The 18,657-nt window shown below is 37.5% G+C and overlaps 1 protein-coding gene across 3 annotated transcripts in view; it reads right to left on the bottom strand.

Moving 5' to 3' along the window:
• Positions 1–3,896: 3,896 nt before the first annotated feature.
• JAKMIP2 (janus kinase and microtubule interacting protein 2) overlaps positions 3,897–18,657 on the bottom strand; it is a 225,893-nt gene continuing 211,132 nt past the window's right edge. For 2 of the 3 annotated variants that reach the window (XM_001380683.5, XM_056811596.1), the window contains 2 exons: positions 13,808–13,878; positions 3,897–4,435 (listed from right to left, as the gene is read on the bottom strand). In XM_001380683.5, the coding sequence (XP_001380720.2) occupies positions 13,828–13,878 (51 nt within the window). In that variant the 3' untranslated portion in view covers positions 3,897–4,435; positions 13,808–13,827. The remainder of the gene's footprint in view (positions 4,436–13,807; positions 13,879–18,657) is intronic. The other variant, XM_007474041.3, reaches the window with a different exon arrangement.

Here is an 18,657-nt window from a genome sequence, read left to right as displayed (position 1 = left end):
TACATCATACCAGCTTTGTGATCCTGGGTAAGTCATTTAAAATGTCAGTGTTCCAAGCAACTGTCAAGAAAAAATTTACAGAAAAGTTGCTGGGCCACATCGCAAAGAGTTCCCTACACTAATGAAATTATATATCTGAACTTTAAAAAAAAAACACATAGCCAACTTAATGTAATTGATACTACCTTTCCACATTGTGGCAGAAACACACAATTCAAAGACTCATTTGGCATAGTGTGCTGCTGTATTGCTATGAGTAGCCAGGACAGAAGGAGATGCTTTGTGAAGTACGGAGACAGGCTGGAGTTAAGTAGGCTTGACCAAGTCTTTGGGTCATATGTAATGTTATAAATTTAATTTCTAGACTTCCAAGCAGACCACTGCCTTGAGAAATTCCCTAGTTATGTTAGGAAAAAGGTTCCTTCTTCCAAATGTCTCCAAGTAATCTCTTGGAGGCTTTATGGTAACTTTCTATGGGCCAGTCTGATTCTACAGTATCCATAGTGAGAAATCCCAAGCATGTGTGGGTTTGTGTGTAGGGTGAGTGTGTGTGTGTGTGGGGTGGCTATGTTTACGCATATGTGTATTGAGCTAAGAAGGTTGAGGCATATTATTATAATGACTTCTATATAGGAATGAGATGGACTCACATAGGAAGAGTGAGGGAAAAAAGATGGCTGTTCTGAGTGTCAGCCAGATATCCTAATTCTCCAATGGATGCATTATCTCATCAATATGATCACGGATCATATTGGCAACTGTAAATCTGGAATAATACATAGTAGGCTCTCAAAAAAAGTTGTTGAACGAACAAAAGGATGGACAGTAGGTCATACAAAGGCTACCTCAAACAGATTTCCTTTCCTCCTGTACCCAAGTACTTCTCTTTTGGGGGCAGGAATGGGATATAAATAGTGTTTTAAAAAGCAGAATGGTTGGGATGCTAAATATTTGATAAAAAAAGAACAAATCACATATATTTTCATCCTCGAATAGATAGATATTCTGACCATGGATTCCGATAGTGACTCATTCACAGCTGTTTATTTTGTGTAAATCTTATCTGTGACTTCCCATAAATTCAGTGGGTTGAGAGTCCAAACAAAATTCCTATTCTTTAAGAGAGCCATGATTTTATTCATGTGGGCATTCTCTCCAAGTCTGCATTTTGCACCCTATGCATGACACTTATGAAGTCTTTGAAGTGCAATACTTCTCTAATATATTCCCATAAATCCTCTCTAAGATATATTGGATGAATTGGATTTCCTCTGATTCATTTAATATTTCATAGATGCTAGTGTAACATCCAAGCTTCTCATATGATATATATGTAAATGCATATATATATATGCATATATATATGTATATATATATATATATATACTCAGACACACATATACTCAAAACCCATTATTGATAGTGTAAAGGTTAGGGCAACAGTATAAGGGAAAAACTCATTTAGTTTTTTTCTTCTTTAACCATAGTCTATTATCTCAGCTGGGAAGGTCAAAACTTTGACTCACTCCTTAATAAGGCTTTATATTGGTAAATGTAGGAAGAATCACAGGACTTTTAGTTGAGTGGCATTTTACACATCAATTTTCCCTAAACTTCATCTTATAAATGAGGAAATTGAAACACTCTTGAGAAGTGGAGTGACTCATCCAAGGCCATATAGGTAATGAGTAATAGTGATGGGATCTGAACCTAGCTGCCTGCCTTGTATTCCAGTATTCTTTGCCCTATGCCACCATGGGTGGGACTTGAATTTATACAAGATTCTGTCATAGCCTTCATGGATCAGTGAAAGGGTAGGGCTGAGTTATGGAGGAGAATTAGGATAATATCCCACTCTATCCAAACACAAATGGAATGGGACATTGATAGGGTACAGGATCTATTTAACAGAAAGTGGGCTTCTCCAGGCTCCTCACTCCTAACCCCACATCAGCATGGTATTTTAAGTAGCTTAAGGAGGATATGTCAATACTTGGTATGGAAACCATTCCTTTGAGGAGAAGGGCATTCAGGAAAAGAATCTTTCTTCTCTTTGTATCCTGTAGCACACACATTACTTGACTTTCTAGGTCTGGTTCCTATTTTAGACAAGGCAAGATTTTTTTGTTGTTGTTGTGGTTGGTTTTTTTTTTTAACTTTGTTTTATTCAAGATAAATTTTTTTACTTTATGAAATATGCACACATAGTGAAGGAAGATGCGGGAATGAGCAAGCTTATCATTACAGTGACAAGCTCATCTATCTTATCCAAGAACATGCATGATACATATATGTGATGGGTTGATAAGGATTCTGACATTAGGTTTCCCATACTTTATTACAAGCAACACCCCTAGTCAGTTCCATGGAAACACATCAGCACTACAGTACTTTGGCTAATGTTCAAATGATGCTCTCATTCTAAAAAAAAGGCGCCTCCCTCTCCACCCCAAATGAAATGATATTGCATTTAGAACAATAATATAGCACTTGGTACTTTAAAAAAAAAGCACCTTTTTTTTTGTCCCAGAACTGCAAAGGACTTGATGAACAAGCACAATTATTATCCCCATATTACACATGGGGAAACTGAGGCACAAAGAGGTTAAGTGATGGGCCAAGGGAGCCTGAGAAGGTGATTGAGCTGAGAAAACAACAACAAACAAAAAACTCCAGATTCCCAGGCATGAGCTCTTACCACTCATATAGCTATATTCCCTTTCTGTATTTTCTGCCTCTATACTGACCTGAATTAAAGCCAAGGAGCTAGACAATTGTCCCATGCAGCACTAGAAGAAAAGAGCATCTTGCAGAGAATTCTATAGAGATCTTGGCCCAAATATACATCATATTTATATATGATGATTCTAACCCCTTAAATAAAAACCAGGTGATTTGAAAAGTTGAGGTTGTTTTGTTATATACAGTAAATGAACTATAAAATTAGCCTCTCAAAAGCATTCATGTGACTTTTAAAAAATACCAAAACCCAGAGCCCAGAACTGTATGACCTGGAAGAACATATTTGTCCATTGGCCATATTATCCATTTATCCATTTTTACTCCTAAAGTCTCTAGGATATTGAACTGCTTAAAATGTCTTTGAGAATGCATTTCCCATATATTCTCCAAGGCAGACCCACCTTGAGATGGTGGTTTAGATATCTGGGTGAAGTGTCATCACTCCAAACAGCAAGAGAACAACATGTCATAGCGTGCACCAGAAATGCTTTTAGAGGGGGGCATTAATTACCTTTTCAAATACTTTTGTTTCATCTTTGCTGTAAACTCCACTGTGGGTAGAATCCTTTCATCTCAAAGGTCTTGGTTTTTTCCGGAAATAATTAAAATTTCTTCTTGGAAAACTAGCTTAAGTAAGCATCTTAATGGCCAGTTTGGGTTTCAGATACACTGAGATGATTTCTGACCTTGAAGCCTGTGCTCCCATGATCATATTACATAGTTGTATCCGGACTGTGGTTTTTTTTTTTCTTTACCATATTGGAGGAGTAAGGATTCAGGGTGTGATGATCTTACTGTTTGATCTTGAAATCAGAGGGCCAGATGTTTAGTATGTTCTTCCAGGAGCGGCAATGAGGCAAACATTGTCAATAGTTCCCACATTGCAGTTAAGTGTCCCTTATTGGTGACGTTGGGGGTCTTTAGCTTGGTGGTGGGTTTGGCTGCCATTGCCACAATCCGCTTTCCAGCTGTCTCCTACACAGAATACAGGATCTGTCTCTTGATGTGAAAGGAAAAGAAAGATTGAGTTTTTCCGTATGTTCACATTGCAGCTGTCACTGTTCCTGAGTTTAAAATAATAACCAAAAAATATTAGGGGATGGGGCAAAGGAAAGGAAAAAAGAAAAGCGAATCCCTGTAGTAAGAAACCAGACTTTTCAAGTTTAATATTTTATTGTAAATAGCTCCTCATAGTTTGTAGGGTATTCGTCGTGCTCATTACCTCCCCTCCACCCTCCCTCCCTTTTTTAAAATGATGGGGGTTTTTTAATTATTAGAACTAGTTTTTCGTGGGGTATTGGTGTTACATTAAAATGACCTCCCTGCACAGCAGGGGAATATTGTTCCATTGTAACTTTGGTTCCATGCCCAAGATACATCTTTGCTTGACCTGCTGAGAGTGGTTCCTTGAATTTTCTCTTTAAACAATATATGTTCATAGTTCTTTCCTTCCAGTTCAACATGTACAGTTGTCATTAAATGCAGCATATATTGTAGATTTTCGACAGGGTCATGTAGGAACTGTCAAGTAAGAAATCTTGAATAATGGCTTTAAAATACATGGGTGTAGTCTTGGCTACTGGGTAGTCTCGTCTGTTTAATTTATTCCCCCATCGGTGTAAACATTTTTTGTTCATTTCGCATGTTTGGAAGCAATAGGTTGTCTAAGGTCTCATCCGTGTTGTCTGTTATTCTGTAAAATAGAAAGGGAGGAAAAAATCAAAACTCTGAAAAATCATTTCTGCCTAAAGTCCCACCAAGTGATTGTTCTTTGTTCTTTATCCAAAGACAAACTCTACCACTTTGATTTCCTTCAGGCATAATCTCTATTGCCCAGATGAAGGCTTTCCATTTCATTACATAATAGGATTGTAGATGCAGAACTGGAAGGGAACTCAAAAGAGAGAAATCTAGTTTGAATTCTTATCTCACATTCCATAAAATTTAAAAAAAGTTTTGATAAATTTTTTAAATTTAATTTGTGTCCTTTATAAGTCTATGCACTTTATTTTTGCATTTAAAATGTTATTCTGAAAAGGGGTCCATAGGCTTTGCCAGACTGACCAAGGAGCCCAAGAGACAGTAAAAGATTTAGAAGCCCTGCTATAGTTGAACCCATTAATTCCTGTAATTTCATTGGTATGATGACTCCCTCCTCATGAAGAATGTGACCACTCTATAACATTGTATTTAGCCTTCCAGTATTGCAGTGGAACAAAAAGTCAATGGATCAGATTTACTTCTGGAAGAGATCTTGGAAACAAGTGGTTCAACACTCTTGTTAACTAAATGAGGAAACTGAGGCACAGAAAAGTTAGCATCTAACAACCAACAAATATCTGAGGCAGTATTCATATGTGGGTCTTCCTGAATCTGAGACTATAACTTTGTGCACTTCACAACACAGATGTGAGTTCATCAGAGGCTCCTAGCTTGGCAGGAATTGCCAGAACTTCTGAAGTCCCCTCCACACCATGATGAGGCCTCAGAGGAGGTCCTTAAGTGAAGGTTATCTCTTAAAGCAGTCACAAATCCTGTATTTTCATGTGTTCATTTAATAATACCGCCTCTATCCTTTAATGATCTTTGCCTTCTTCCTTCCTTCAATCCCACACTGGATAGCTTCTGTGAGAAAGCGAGGCGGTATAACAGATAGAGCTCTGGGCCTGCAGTCAGGAAGGCTTGATTTTGAATTTGACATCAGATACTTACTGGTTGAGTGATCCTGGGCAAATCACTTAACTTCCACTTACCTCAGTTTCCTCAACAGTAAAATAGAAATACTAATAGCATCTACTTCTCAGGGTTGTTATGGGGATCACATGAAATAATAAAAAAAGCACTTAGAACATAGCTGTCACTTAATAAATATTTCACCAATTCCCACCCCCCCACACACACTTCCTATGCTTTACATGGTAATTTTTGCCCTTGCAGCCCTTTGGCCTTTATGATCCAACTGGTTCTGCAGACATTCTTTGCTAGCAAGCAATGGCACTGAGAAGTTACCATATTTGTGCTAGCTGTGGGCATTCTTGTTTCTGCCCCTTTTCAGAGCTGGACCTGGGTTTGTGCTTTGGGTCCAGAAGGTCCAGGGAAGTTCTTCCCTTCTGAGCAAGCCCAGAAAGGATGTCAATGAGAATATCTTTACATGGGATTCTGAGAACCTTATCTTCTTTACTGTAGAAGAACGGGGCTGACTATGCATTATAAGGAAGAGTTTTATGAAAAGATGCAAATAAAAGCAATAATATTATTATGCCTATAAATCTGTATATTACATTGTTCCTTTTGAATAAATGAACTCACATTTTGATAGCACTTTAAGGGATGGAAAATACTTTCACCACAATAGGTGCTAGTATCTTTATTAACTATCTTTAGCTTTTAGATGAGAAAACTGTGGTTCAGAGAGAATCAGAGAGATTCAGTGACTTCCCCAGGGTCTGTTTAAATTGAGGTGCACTGAGCCTTCACCAAGACTGTCCAAATTTTTTTTATGATAGCATTGTGGAGGGGGCAGCTGGGTAGCTTAGTGGGTTGAGAGCCAGGCCTAGAGATGGGAGGTCCTGGGTTCAAAATTGGCTTCAGATACTTTCTAGCTGTGTGACCCTGGGCAAGTCACTTAACCCCATTGCCTAGCCCTTACCACTATTCTACCTTGAAACCAATATACAGTACTGATTCTAAGATAGAACATAAGGATTAAAAAATAAAAAGATAGCATGGTAGGATGAAAATGAGAAAATAAGTCACCCTTAAACAAGCCTCAGCTCTGTAGGTTCCCAGTGAAGGAATGGGTCCTGATTTTGAACTTGAGAACTTTCTTATGTAGGGCCTTGGGGCAGTTTGGAATTATAATCAAGATTTTACAGATTTGCTTTTCAGGATGGTTACCAGAGGCAGGAGTCCTGCCTGGCATCTTAGCGAATCTGGACCAGATAGGGTTGGCTCTTTTGCATATCAGCACCAGATGCTCAGGCTGCTGTTAAGGGGGATGTCCAGACACCTTAGAGTTCCCTCCTTAGTATATCTGGTCTAGCATTAACTGGAACTGCCTCAGGTTCTGCCCTATGAGGGCTTCCAGGAGTTCTTCTAGTAGTAAAGTCATAGTCCTCTGTTGTAGTACTTAGTTGTAGTGCATTCCTGACAATCATTATTACAATTTAAACATACACATTTATACCCATATTATAATTTAAATATACACTGTTAACAGGCTACATAATAGTAAATGGCAGAGTCAGGGTGTGAATTCATTGAATTTATAGAAGTTCAGTTTCTCCATTGCACTATATTCTCCAGAGGCAGTATGGTATAATGGAAAGGGTATTTGATGGTGACTTGAAAGATATGACTTTTATTTTACTTATTTATTTTTTTAATAACTCTTCTGTCTTAGGATAGATACTGAGTATCAGTTCTAAGGCAGAACAGTAAGTGCTAGGTGATTGGGGGTTAAGGGATTTGCCCAGGGTCACACAGCTAGGAACTATCTGAGGTCAGACTTGAACCCAGGATCTTTTATCTCCAGTCCTGGTACTTGATCCTTACCTGCCCCACATATGACTTTAAAAAATATTTTTGGGGAGCAGCTGGGTTGCTTAGTGGATAGTGAACCAGGCATGAGAATTCCAGGTTTGAAATCTTGTCTTAGACACTTCCTAGTTGTGTTACTCTGGGCAAGTCACTTAACCCACATTGCCCTAGCCATTATTACTCTTTGACTTTGGAACCAATACACATTATTGATTCAAAGACAAAGTGTTTTTAAAAAACACCACCTTTTTCTTCTATTTGTTATTTCTGTGGTCTAAGGAAAGTTTGTCTCTCTGAAAATCTATCTTCTTATCCATAAAATGAAGAAGTTGGACTAGAACAGCATTGGTGAACCTTTTTGAAATGGTGTGCCCAAACTGCAACTTCAAACTGCCTATGAGCCTCCTGGCATTACCCCAGACAGCAGAGGGAGGAAGGGCTTGCATTGGGTGGCTGGACAGAGGGATGGGTCATGCAAAAATGTCCTTCAATCCCCCTGTGGAGAGGGGGAACAGAGCACCACTCACCATGCCACCCTGCTACCCATACCAAGCCTTCGCCAATACTGGATGATCTGGTAAAGATCTGAGAGTGACTTGCCCAGGGTCCCATACCTTGTAAGTGTCTGAGGCCAGATTTGAATTTGGAAAGATGAATCCTCTTGACTCCAGGCACAGAATTCTATTAACTGTGCCACCTAACTGCCCTGTTTCAGCACACTGGAGATTAGTGGCTGCTATTATTATATATGGCTACTTCTGTATGGTAGAATAAAGAGGGATTGAGAAACGCTGGTTAGAATCACTATGATGCCATTTTTCAGAGCATAGACAGAAAAATTGCTAGAGTTCTGGTAATGGGGTTGATCACAAGTGTTCAAGCTCAATGACCTATCACCTGTACCATGTTGTCTACTTCTAGATCTACGATCCAATGTTTTGAGTGGCTAGGAAAACCTCAAGAGAATATAGTACTGTAAGAAGTCCTTAGGTGACTTAGGTATTGTTGAAAGTCTGCACCTCTTACTCTGTTTGGGGGTATCTCAATCATACAACCACACAAAAATCACCACCCTTAATACTAGAGAAAGGCAAAACTGAGAGCATTTCTCTTCCATTGTGCATTTCTTCAAACATAGAAAACTCAAATGGCCACTTTTAGTCATTAGCACTTTGGGGAAAAATGCTCCACTTTGCTGGTTATGAGCAGATAATTTGGCTCCTTGAAACCTAACTCCTCATGTATTATGTATATGTACCTTAATGTGCCATTAAGGTAGTGTAGTAGGCATTACTCAAACAAGACAAAGTTATTTACTAAGCAGGTATTCAATAAATAGTTTTGGCAGTAGGATGAAGGGTTCTAGTGCCAGGATATTAAGGAGCAATTACTAATCCTAGAAAAGCTTGCTTTTCAACTTAGAGCTGAGCAGTTAAAAAATAGGCTATGGTAAAGGAACAGAAAGATTCTGGAGTGTTGTTAGTGAGAGTTCAAGGGAGTATGTTCAAAATTTTGAGCATCATTCAATTCAAGGAGGTGATTCAGTAAACATTAAAAATGGCACCTGCTTGCTGGAAGACAAATTCTGAGTACTGCCTGGCCCTGGAGATAAGAAACACATGGTCACTGTCCCCAAGGAGATTATGATATAATTTGGGGAAGAAATAAGTCATTTATGTAAATTAGCACTTAACAAGGTAGAATAGATTGGATGCAATCTGCTCTAAGAAAATTAGAAGAATCTGAATGGCATTGAATAAGTAGATTAGTTTAGATAGGATTATTATTTTGATTATATTGATTCTGTCCACTCACAAACAATTACTATTTCTCCAATTATTTAAATCTGACTTTATTTATATAAAAATTATTTTATGATTAGATTCACAAATTTCCTGGTTTTGCTTCTGGCAGGTATGCCCCTAGGTATTTTATTCTATCTAAGTAGATTGGCAAGTCGAAAGCAGGAAAATAAGAAATGAGAAATAAAGTTGGAAAGCTAGATTAGAACAAAATGTCTATATTGTATCATTTAGCTAATAAGAAGCCACTGAAGATGTTTGAACAGAAGAGAGTAATGAGCTAAGGTATAGAGCTCATAACTAGAGGGCTGGAAACTGGATGATACATTTTTTTTAAAGCCATAGGAGATCATGAACTTTTTTAGAAGCATGGGAATGGGGTGTGATCTCACTGACTGAGTGGGAGGATGGGGAGAGTATCAAAACTTATTATCTTTTATTCTGAGGCTTGTTCTTTTCATTCCTCAGAAGAGAGCTGAACATAGATCTCTCTGATATTAAATTATCCAATTAGACAACTGGGAATTGTAAATTCAAATACATGAATCTACAAGAGGCTAGTCATCTGAGTAAGAGTGGTTATCAACAATTAACAGGACCAGAGTATGTGGAAAAATATCTCAAATCGTCTGGCCATTGGTCTTCACTAACCTCATGAAAAATATTTTTTTAAAAATCTGGTCTCTTACTGGATGTTAACTGAAAAAAGGTCCATATGAGTCATTCTCATCTAACTGTAAATGGTAATAAGGTAAAAAATATTTGCTGATTTTTCTCTATCCCTCTGCCCCTACTATTGCTTTGTATAGTTGTCATCTACCATTAAAGTGCTGTTATATTTGGGTTACTTATTTTGACCATTTGTTCTAAATTCTAACAGCCCTTTTGCAACTTTCTTATACTTTCATGTTATTTTCCTTTGGTGAAGTGGCTTGATTGGCATGGAACTACCTTTACTGGTACAGATAGCAACCCCTCTATACCACAGGCTCATAGGATCATAGATCAGGAGCCAATGGAGTCTTAAGGTCATCCAATCCAATTTACAGATGAGAAAACAGAATCACAGAAAGTTTAAGTGAATTGCCCAAGACTGTTTAATAAACATTAAAGGCAGGATTTTGATGTAGGTCCTCTGGTTATAGAGCTAGCACTTTTTCCAGTTCTGCACCACTTCATCCTCTGTCATTCTTATCCATGTTTTATCTTGAATTTTTCATAGGGATCCAACTAATGTGAAGAGGACTTCTTCTAGTGCAGTGAAAGTGATGCCAAAACTTTATTATTTTATAATCCCTGCTAGACTATAAACTCTATGAAGATGGGGATGATTTTATGTCTGCTAAATTAAGTTTCTGTAGATGGGTAGAATAATAGATAGAAAGTTGATCACTTAGCTGCTCCCTGAATATATTATTTAAAATTTGAGAAAATTGAGCTCATTCACCAAAATGACCATTTCTGTTCCATTTGCAGCAACTGGAAGAAGTTTATTATAAGCAAGCAGTTAAGTGGCAACAAGATTAATTAGCTTACTTAAGGTCACACAAGTTGTAAGAGCATTTAAAAAATCTTTAACTACTAATATGCTTTTTACTCCCTTCCTGAATACCCCATTTAGCCTTTATCTCCAAATGAACTTTAATCCCTTTGTTGGTAATATTTCTGATGACTTTCCCCCTTTCTGTGTCACATTTGTTTTAGACCCAAATATCAAAATGAATACCTTCATCCTAGTTGCTATTCTGGAACTGCTGAACAACTTCCAAGGTTTAGGATCCTTTCTTTTGGCTCCAGAGAACGTTAATGAATAATATCCCAAAGGGAGAGTAGTAAGAATGGATGACTCTTCTCAGAAAAAAGAGTGGGCTTTTCTCAGAAAGAGTGAATGAAATCACTTGGCCACATGGGAAAACTATTTTTCCATCATATTTCCCCATTTCTGCTCAGCATTTTTTCTGCATCCAGTCTAAAAAAATATCCCAGAATGCCCTCAGGATAGTCATTTCCATTTCCAGGAAGGAATGACATCATCCATGGTGTGGGGAGGGGAGAAGAGGGCATGCTTTCTTCTATTATCTATGTCATAGACAAAAATATTAGTATCAGATTCAGAAAAATCCCAGCCTGACACCATTTCGTACTGTAGCCAAGACTGTTTCAGAATCATCTACTTAGAGGTTGAATCTTCAACCATCTGGGCCTCCTCCTCTTATGCAGTCTGATTGCTCTATTAAGAATGCCTCCACTAAATTCCCTATCTAGTGCCTCATTAATCAATCAGGGGGACCCTGCAGTCTCAAAAACCAATGCCTTTGAAACACAATATCTGGCAGGTCCTAACAAGTTAGATTTTCTTTCATTATTGCTCATTTGACTGGTTCCATGTCTGTATGTATTTATTCTGGGCTGCTTTATATTTCTTTCTCTGTTTACATGTTGTTTTCCCCAGTAGAATATAAGTTCCTTGAGGGCAGGGACCTTTGTTTTTGTCATTGTATTCCAGACTATGAGATACAGTGGATAGAGTGCTAGACAAGGTGTTAGGAAGACTCATTTTCATCCATTCAAATCAGGCCTCAGGCACTTAATAGCTATGTGACTCTGGGCAAGTCACTTAACTCTGCCTCAGTTTCAGCATCTATAAAATTAACTGGAGAAGCAAATGGCACACTGATCCAGTATCTTTGCCAAGAAAACCCCAAATTGTGTCACAAAAAATTGGACAAGTTCAAAACAACTGAAAAACAACAAAATCCCCAGCCTTACAAGTAATAAGTGATTAATAAAGTCTTTCTGAATATATTTGTTATTCAAGGAGTAGCCCAGCTAAGAGTATGGAGGGCTCTTTGTCAACCTGGATGTCTGTCCATCAGAGGATGAAAATATTAGAACTATGAATTCCTGAAATCATTTATTTGGGTACAGAGTATATGTGACATAGAACAGTGGAAAGGATATGTCAGAAGAAAATTTTAGTATTGACTTTGATACCACCATTTTCTTAAGGCCACAATTTACATGACTAACTAGACCTTGCAGAATTTAGCTGAGACCAAACTTGTTTTTGTTCAGTCACATGTTATTCTTTGTGACCCCATGGACCATAGCATGCCAGGCCTCTCCATCTTTTACTAATTTTTGAAGTCTGTCCAAGTTCACATTTGTTGTTTCCATGACACTACCTCAATCTCTGCCATCCCCTTCTTCTTTTGCCTTCAATATTTCCCAACATCGGGTCTTTTCCAATGAGTTCTGTCTTCCCACTATGTGGCCAAAGTATTCAAACTTCAGCTTCAGTATCTTTGAGCCCAAGAATATAAACTTTAGCTCCTGTGATTAGCTGGTTGGTGAAAAGAGAATTTCTGGTTTAGCTATATTTCCTCTACTTAGGATGAGCATGTCCAGTAAGTAAGAATAGTTAGTTCCTTTGTTAATGGTTTATCTGCAAGATCCAGCTTTATCCATACTGTTTACAGACTAATTTACAATTTTACTTGATGCAGATGTTCCCATTTTGCTTTTAGATCTTTGATGTATAAATCTTAACCCTCCTCTTATGCTTCTGTAAAATTCTGTTGTATCCATCCTGTTTATGTAACTAAGACTGATACAAGAATGCTACAATGTCAGCTTGGGGCCCACTGGTATTTGAATACATGAGTCTCTTCTGATTATTAAATAATCTGGCTATTAAAATGTCTCTCTGTGTTAAGAAGTCTACTAATAAACCCTTGGACAACTTTTATGCCAGGTGCATTAATGAAATCATAGATTTCCTGAAGTATTGAAGAATTTATTGATATATAAAAGTCACACAGTTGGTGACTTTTACTTCCTCTCTCCAGGTCAGTGAATCATACAAAGAGGATGTCAGATGTTGATATGACCAATTATTCTCAAAAAATATATCCATTTGAAATTATGCCTTAGTTCTATTTCTCTATATTCCTAATTTGGAAAGTGACAACAAGGCAGAAGAATAAGAAAACAGCCACAAAACCCAGAATAATAGAATTTGAGAGCTGGAAAGGAATTTGGAGATCCTGTCAAAGCTCCTCTTCTGAACAAAGCAAAATCTGCTGGTTCCTTATGGTAGGAGGTCTAGAGAGGAAAATGGCTCAAAAAATTAATTAAATTGTCTGATATTCACAGTGGTTGACTCCTTACTGTAAAGGGGCAGAGATACTTTCTTGTCTATCTGGCCTTTTAAAAAAGCTGTACTTATGTCATTTTACTTCCTAATAAAATGACTTTGGGTTGGGCTAGGGAGAAGAGGCAATAGGAAAAATTAGGGCATGACTGTTGAATTCCATATTACTGTTTCCAATGTACCACTCAGTTACCTTGCTTTTTGGTCATTACCCAAAAGCTATTCCTTCCCATTACAGGGAGTTCAATGTTCTAAGGCAGTGGTTCCCAACTTTTTCTGTTCTGTGAATCCCTTTTGACAAAAACAGCAAAGTATATTATAATCCCCTAGGGTGGCTGAATATGCCACCCATAATATTCTGAAGTTATATTTTACTTCCATTAAAGAAATTCTGGTGTGAAGCTCCAAGTGACTCATGAACCACTGTATGTGGTATGTGAATTTGTTGTCATCTTGTTATTGTTGGTTAATGTGTGATTTTGAGCACCAACATCAAAGCATTCAAATAGAACTGAGTGTCTTAACCAATATCCCCTTGGTACCATATTTTGAGAACTAAAGAGTGTCTTACCTTTAAGAGGCACCTTGACATCAAGGCCAAAGAATAAAGGCAAGAGAGAAGAACAAGAATAGGAACAGAAACTGTAGAAGAAAAAGAAGAAGATTATGTAAATCTCACTTTTTGTTGTGCCTTTCCAGGGGGTCTAAATCTGTCAAGATTAATTTACTATGCAGTTAGAATCTTTGCATAAGGAGATATCACTTTCCCTTTAAGCCTGGGAATTCAACTACTCTTTCATCAATTAATTCAAGAAGGGATATGAATAATGTGGAAATTAGGAGTTCAAAGTTGGAAGGCTGAGGTCTATTCACATAAAACACAGAATGTCAGAACTGTCAGAATCCTAAAAATCATCTGCACTTCTGAAACAATCTATTCATTTGACAGGTTAGAAAACTGAGACACCCCCCTCTCCCAGAGGAAATAATTGGTAAAAAGCCACTGGTTCAATAAATAGCAAAGCCAGGAGTAGAATCCAGATTTTCCTAACCTCCCAACCAGTATTCTTTTCAATTTGTCATTGATTAGTATTTGTATTTTCTTTAAAAAAGGTTTTATCTTTATTTTAAATTAAAATTTTGTTATTCTTTCAAAATGCTAAACTGCACATCAAATAAAGTGAGCATTTCTATGTTTTGTAGAACAGAAAATTATGAAACGGAATCTACTATGTCAAGCTTGTTTTTTTAAAAAATATCTACACTAGGCAAGATATGGTGGTACTCACCTATATTCTCTGTTTTAGGGAGATTGAGGCAGATGATCACCTAAGCATGGGAATTTTGAACTGCAGTGGGTTAAAACTAAAGGGTTTCTACACTAATTGTGGCCACAAAATTGTGAGCCCCCCAGGAACAGAGAATTACCAGGTTGACTAAGGAAGTAGTAAACTGACCCAAGTTAGAAACAAGCAGGTCAAAGCTCCAATACTAATTAGTGGAAGGATCAACTGCACCCTATATCCTGGGAAAAATCAGAAGAGCCAGTCTCAAGAAAAAAAAAAGTATATCATATATTTATCATTCAACTTTCAAAGCTGTCCTATTAGTATGTGATTGCTTCTGCCACTCTTATTCTCTTTATTATCATTGTTGTTTTGAGAGGCCTGAAACAACAGAACAGCAACAGTAATAGAAGGGGGACCCTATTCTTGCCTCTAAACTTCCTTTACTTGATTGCAAAAAAAAATCCCCCAAACAAAGCCAAATACTGAATGTTTCAAAACTGTGCAGTTCTTTCTGCCTTCCAAGTTCACCTCTCTGTCAGGAGATAGGCATCATTTCTGATACTTAGATGATAGAACCAAGGACAGATCCCTTAAAATAATTTCATCTAAAACTATTTCCATTTTTTTTCAGATGAAGAAGCTGAGTCCCAGAAAAAAAGTGATTTGCCAAGGTCCCATGGGTAATTAATATTAGAATTTTAACCCTGATCTTCCCTCTCTCTCTAGCACTGATTCCCCTCAAAAGCTGGTGCCTCTCTCCAAAAATTTCCATATATATACATACACATATATATCATTCATATATGCACACATACATGGGTAGCTAGATGGCACAGTGCATAAAGCTCCAGGCCTGGAGTCAGAAAAACTTTAGTTCAAATACAGTCTCACACTACCTGCATGACTCTGGGTGATTCACATAACTCTGCTTGCCTAAAAAGTGAGCTGGAGAAGGAAATGGCAAACTACTCCATTATCTCCACTGAAAAAACTCCAAATGGGGTCCCAAAGGGTTGGAGATGACTGAAATGATTGAACAACAAACATACATATATACATATTCAGATAGATAGCTCAAGATAGATATGTACCTATGTATATAGATACAAATCTATTTCTTTTTCTCTCTACATACATAAAGACACATATATTTGTTTGATGTGTGTATAGCTATATAGGCCTATATATCTACTTCTCCCTTCTCCCTTCTGGCTCAAAGTGTCTCTCTGTTTCTCCATCTGTCTTTGTCTCTCTATCCTAATTTCCTCTGCTAAACTAGAAAGTTCCTTCGAGGCAGGGACTGTTTTTATTTTTGTATTTTTATCTCTAACTCTTGGCATACTGCCTGTAACATAGAATGTGTTTAAGAAATGTTGATTTATCTTGGCAAATCACTTAACCTTTCTGGGTCTCATTTCCTCATCTATAGAATGAGGCAGTTCCACTAGATGGTTTTTCAGATTCATTCAAACTCTTGATCAATGAACTTATGTTCCTGTAATCAATTAATCATTTTTTTTACTTCAACAAAAGGTATCAGAGAAGGGGGGGGGGAGGAGGTATGTCATTATTGTTGCCAACAAACCACCCATTATAACTCAGATCAAAGGCAGATCAGCTTGCCCAATGTTCATCTCAGCCTTTCAAAGGCAAATGATTTTAAGATTCTCAAATACACATAAAGAGATACATGCATCCATCAAAATATGTAACTTTTAGCTCTTCCCATTTAGGGACTAGATGCATTGGTAGATTGTCCTTTTGTTTTTCACGAGAAACATGCTGTAAAACAGCCACTCAATAATGGTTCCATTGGGGGAATTAACATGTATAAAATTTGTATTTTCCATTTTATATCCTGGCTCACTTGACTCTTCCTTTCAGAATTCCTCTTCCCTTGGTATTTTGAAAACAAGTGATAAACACCTCACCAGATGCCCAATTTGGTGACCATTTTAATCATCTTCAAAAAAGTCATCCCTTGCCTGGTTTTAAAGTCGTTCCTTCCCCATAGATCTGACCAGTATACTCTTCTGTGTTCACCTAATTTACTTATAGTTTCCTTCTTTATATTCAGGTCATTCACCTATTCTAAGTTTATCTTGGTGTAGGGTGTGAGATATTGATCCAAACCTAATCTCTCCCACACGTCTTCTAATTTTCCCAGCAGTTTTTATCAAATAGTGGGTTTTGATCCCCAAAACTGGAATCATAGACTGTCTTACTGAAGTCATTTACCCCATGTCTATTCCACTGATCCTCCTTTCTCTCCCTTAGTCAGTACCAAATTGTTTTGATGACCACTGCTTTATAATAGTTTGAGATCTGGGACTGCAAGTCCTCCTCCCTTTGCATTTTTTTTCATGATTTCCCTGGATATCCTTGATCTTTTGTTCTTCCAAATGAACTTTGTTATGTTTTTTTTCTAATTCAGTAAAAAAGTTTTTTGGTAGTTCAATGGGTATGGCACTAAATAAGTAAATTAATTTAGGTAGGATTGTCATTTTTATTATGTTAGCTCATCCCACCCATGAGCAATCAATGTTTTTCCAATTGTTTGGATCTAGTTTTAATTGATCCAGCCATAGCACTGCTGGGTTTGTACCCCAAAGAGATAATAAGGAAAAAACATGTATAAAAATATTCATCACTGCACTATTTGTGGTGGCCAAACATTGGAAAATGAGGGGATGCCCTTCAATTGGGGAATGGCTGAACAAATTGTGGTATATGTTGGTGATGGAACACTATTGTGCTCAAAGGAATAATAAAGTGGAGGAATTCCATGAAGACTGGAACAACCTCCAGGAAGTGATGCAGAGTGAAAGGAGCAGAACTAGGAGAACTTTGTACATAGAGACTGATACACGGTGGTACAATCAAATATAATGGACTTCTCCATTAGTGGCAATGCAGTGACTCTGAACAACTTGGAGGAATCTATGAGAAAGAACACTACCCACATTCAGAGGAAACAGTGTGGGAGTAAAAACATTGAAGAAAAACAACTGCTTGAATACATGGATCGAAGGGATATGATTGGGGATGTAGACTCTAAATGAACATCCTAGTGCAAACATCAACAACATGGAAATAGGTTCTGATCAAGGACACATGTAATACCCAGTGGAATTGCGGGTTGGCTATGGGAAGGAGTAGAGGGAGGGGAGGGAGAGAAATAATGTGGTTATTGTAACCAAGGAATAATGCTCTAAATTGACTAAATAAACTAATTGAAATGGAAAAAAGAGACAGGGGGAAAAATAAAATAAAATGTCCCCCAACCAAGAAAAAAAAATCATCCCTTCTAGAGAAAGACTTTGCTTAAGTCCTTTGAATCTCAAGTTACCAGGGAGAAATAATTTTGATGTAGATATATCAAACATTCCTTGCATTGCCTGCTTGTGTGTGTGAGAAGTAAGAAATGAACTACTGTCAACATTGAGGGAATCTGGAATAGAAGGATCATTAGAAGTATTACCTACAGTCCCCATCAGAAGATGAGAAGCCAGATCCACAGGTTTTAGAGTGAAGCTTATACCCAAGATGTTGCATGGTGCTGGGACATCAACAATCTGCTCTGATAAATTGGAATGCTACACCGGAAAGACTATACTGAGTCATTTCAGGTAGATTTGGATTCAAAATCCCAATTTAGCTGTGACGTTAGGCAAGTAAGGGAGCTAATCTATGAGCCTGTTATGTGAGAAAGTCCTTTAACATCACTAAACCTCAGCATCCCCATTGTAAAATCAAGGTTGTTAGCCTACTAGCTCTGGTAAACTGCCTGATCCTGTCCTATGAAGCAGGAAATGAAAGTATTTGACCCTGGGACAAATTCAGCTGTCCATGGGCTAAAAATTTCTTGTATTTAAAAATTTTCTTGTATTTAAAAGTATATTTAAAGTAAAAAAAAACACGCTAAAATGGACTGGATTTGGCTTTCTGGAGGTAGTTTGCCAATCTTAGATTAGATAATACCTTCTATTTCAGTTTAAATCTCAGACTCATATACCTTGTACACAGAACTCTTGGGGAATATGACTGAGTGGGTATTTTCTATTTTATATCCAGGCTCATTTGACTCCACACTTTATAGGAATTAAGATGTTGGCTCCTTTTCCCTGTGGCA

This window comes from Monodelphis domestica, chromosome 1 (genome assembly GCF_027887165.1).
Source record: "Monodelphis domestica isolate mMonDom1 chromosome 1, mMonDom1.pri, whole genome shotgun sequence".
NCBI classification, from domain to species: Eukaryota; Metazoa; Chordata; class Mammalia; order Didelphimorphia; family Didelphidae; genus Monodelphis; species Monodelphis domestica.
Note: the sequence above shows the minus strand (reverse complement) of the source record. Positions and strands in the feature narration are given on the sequence as shown.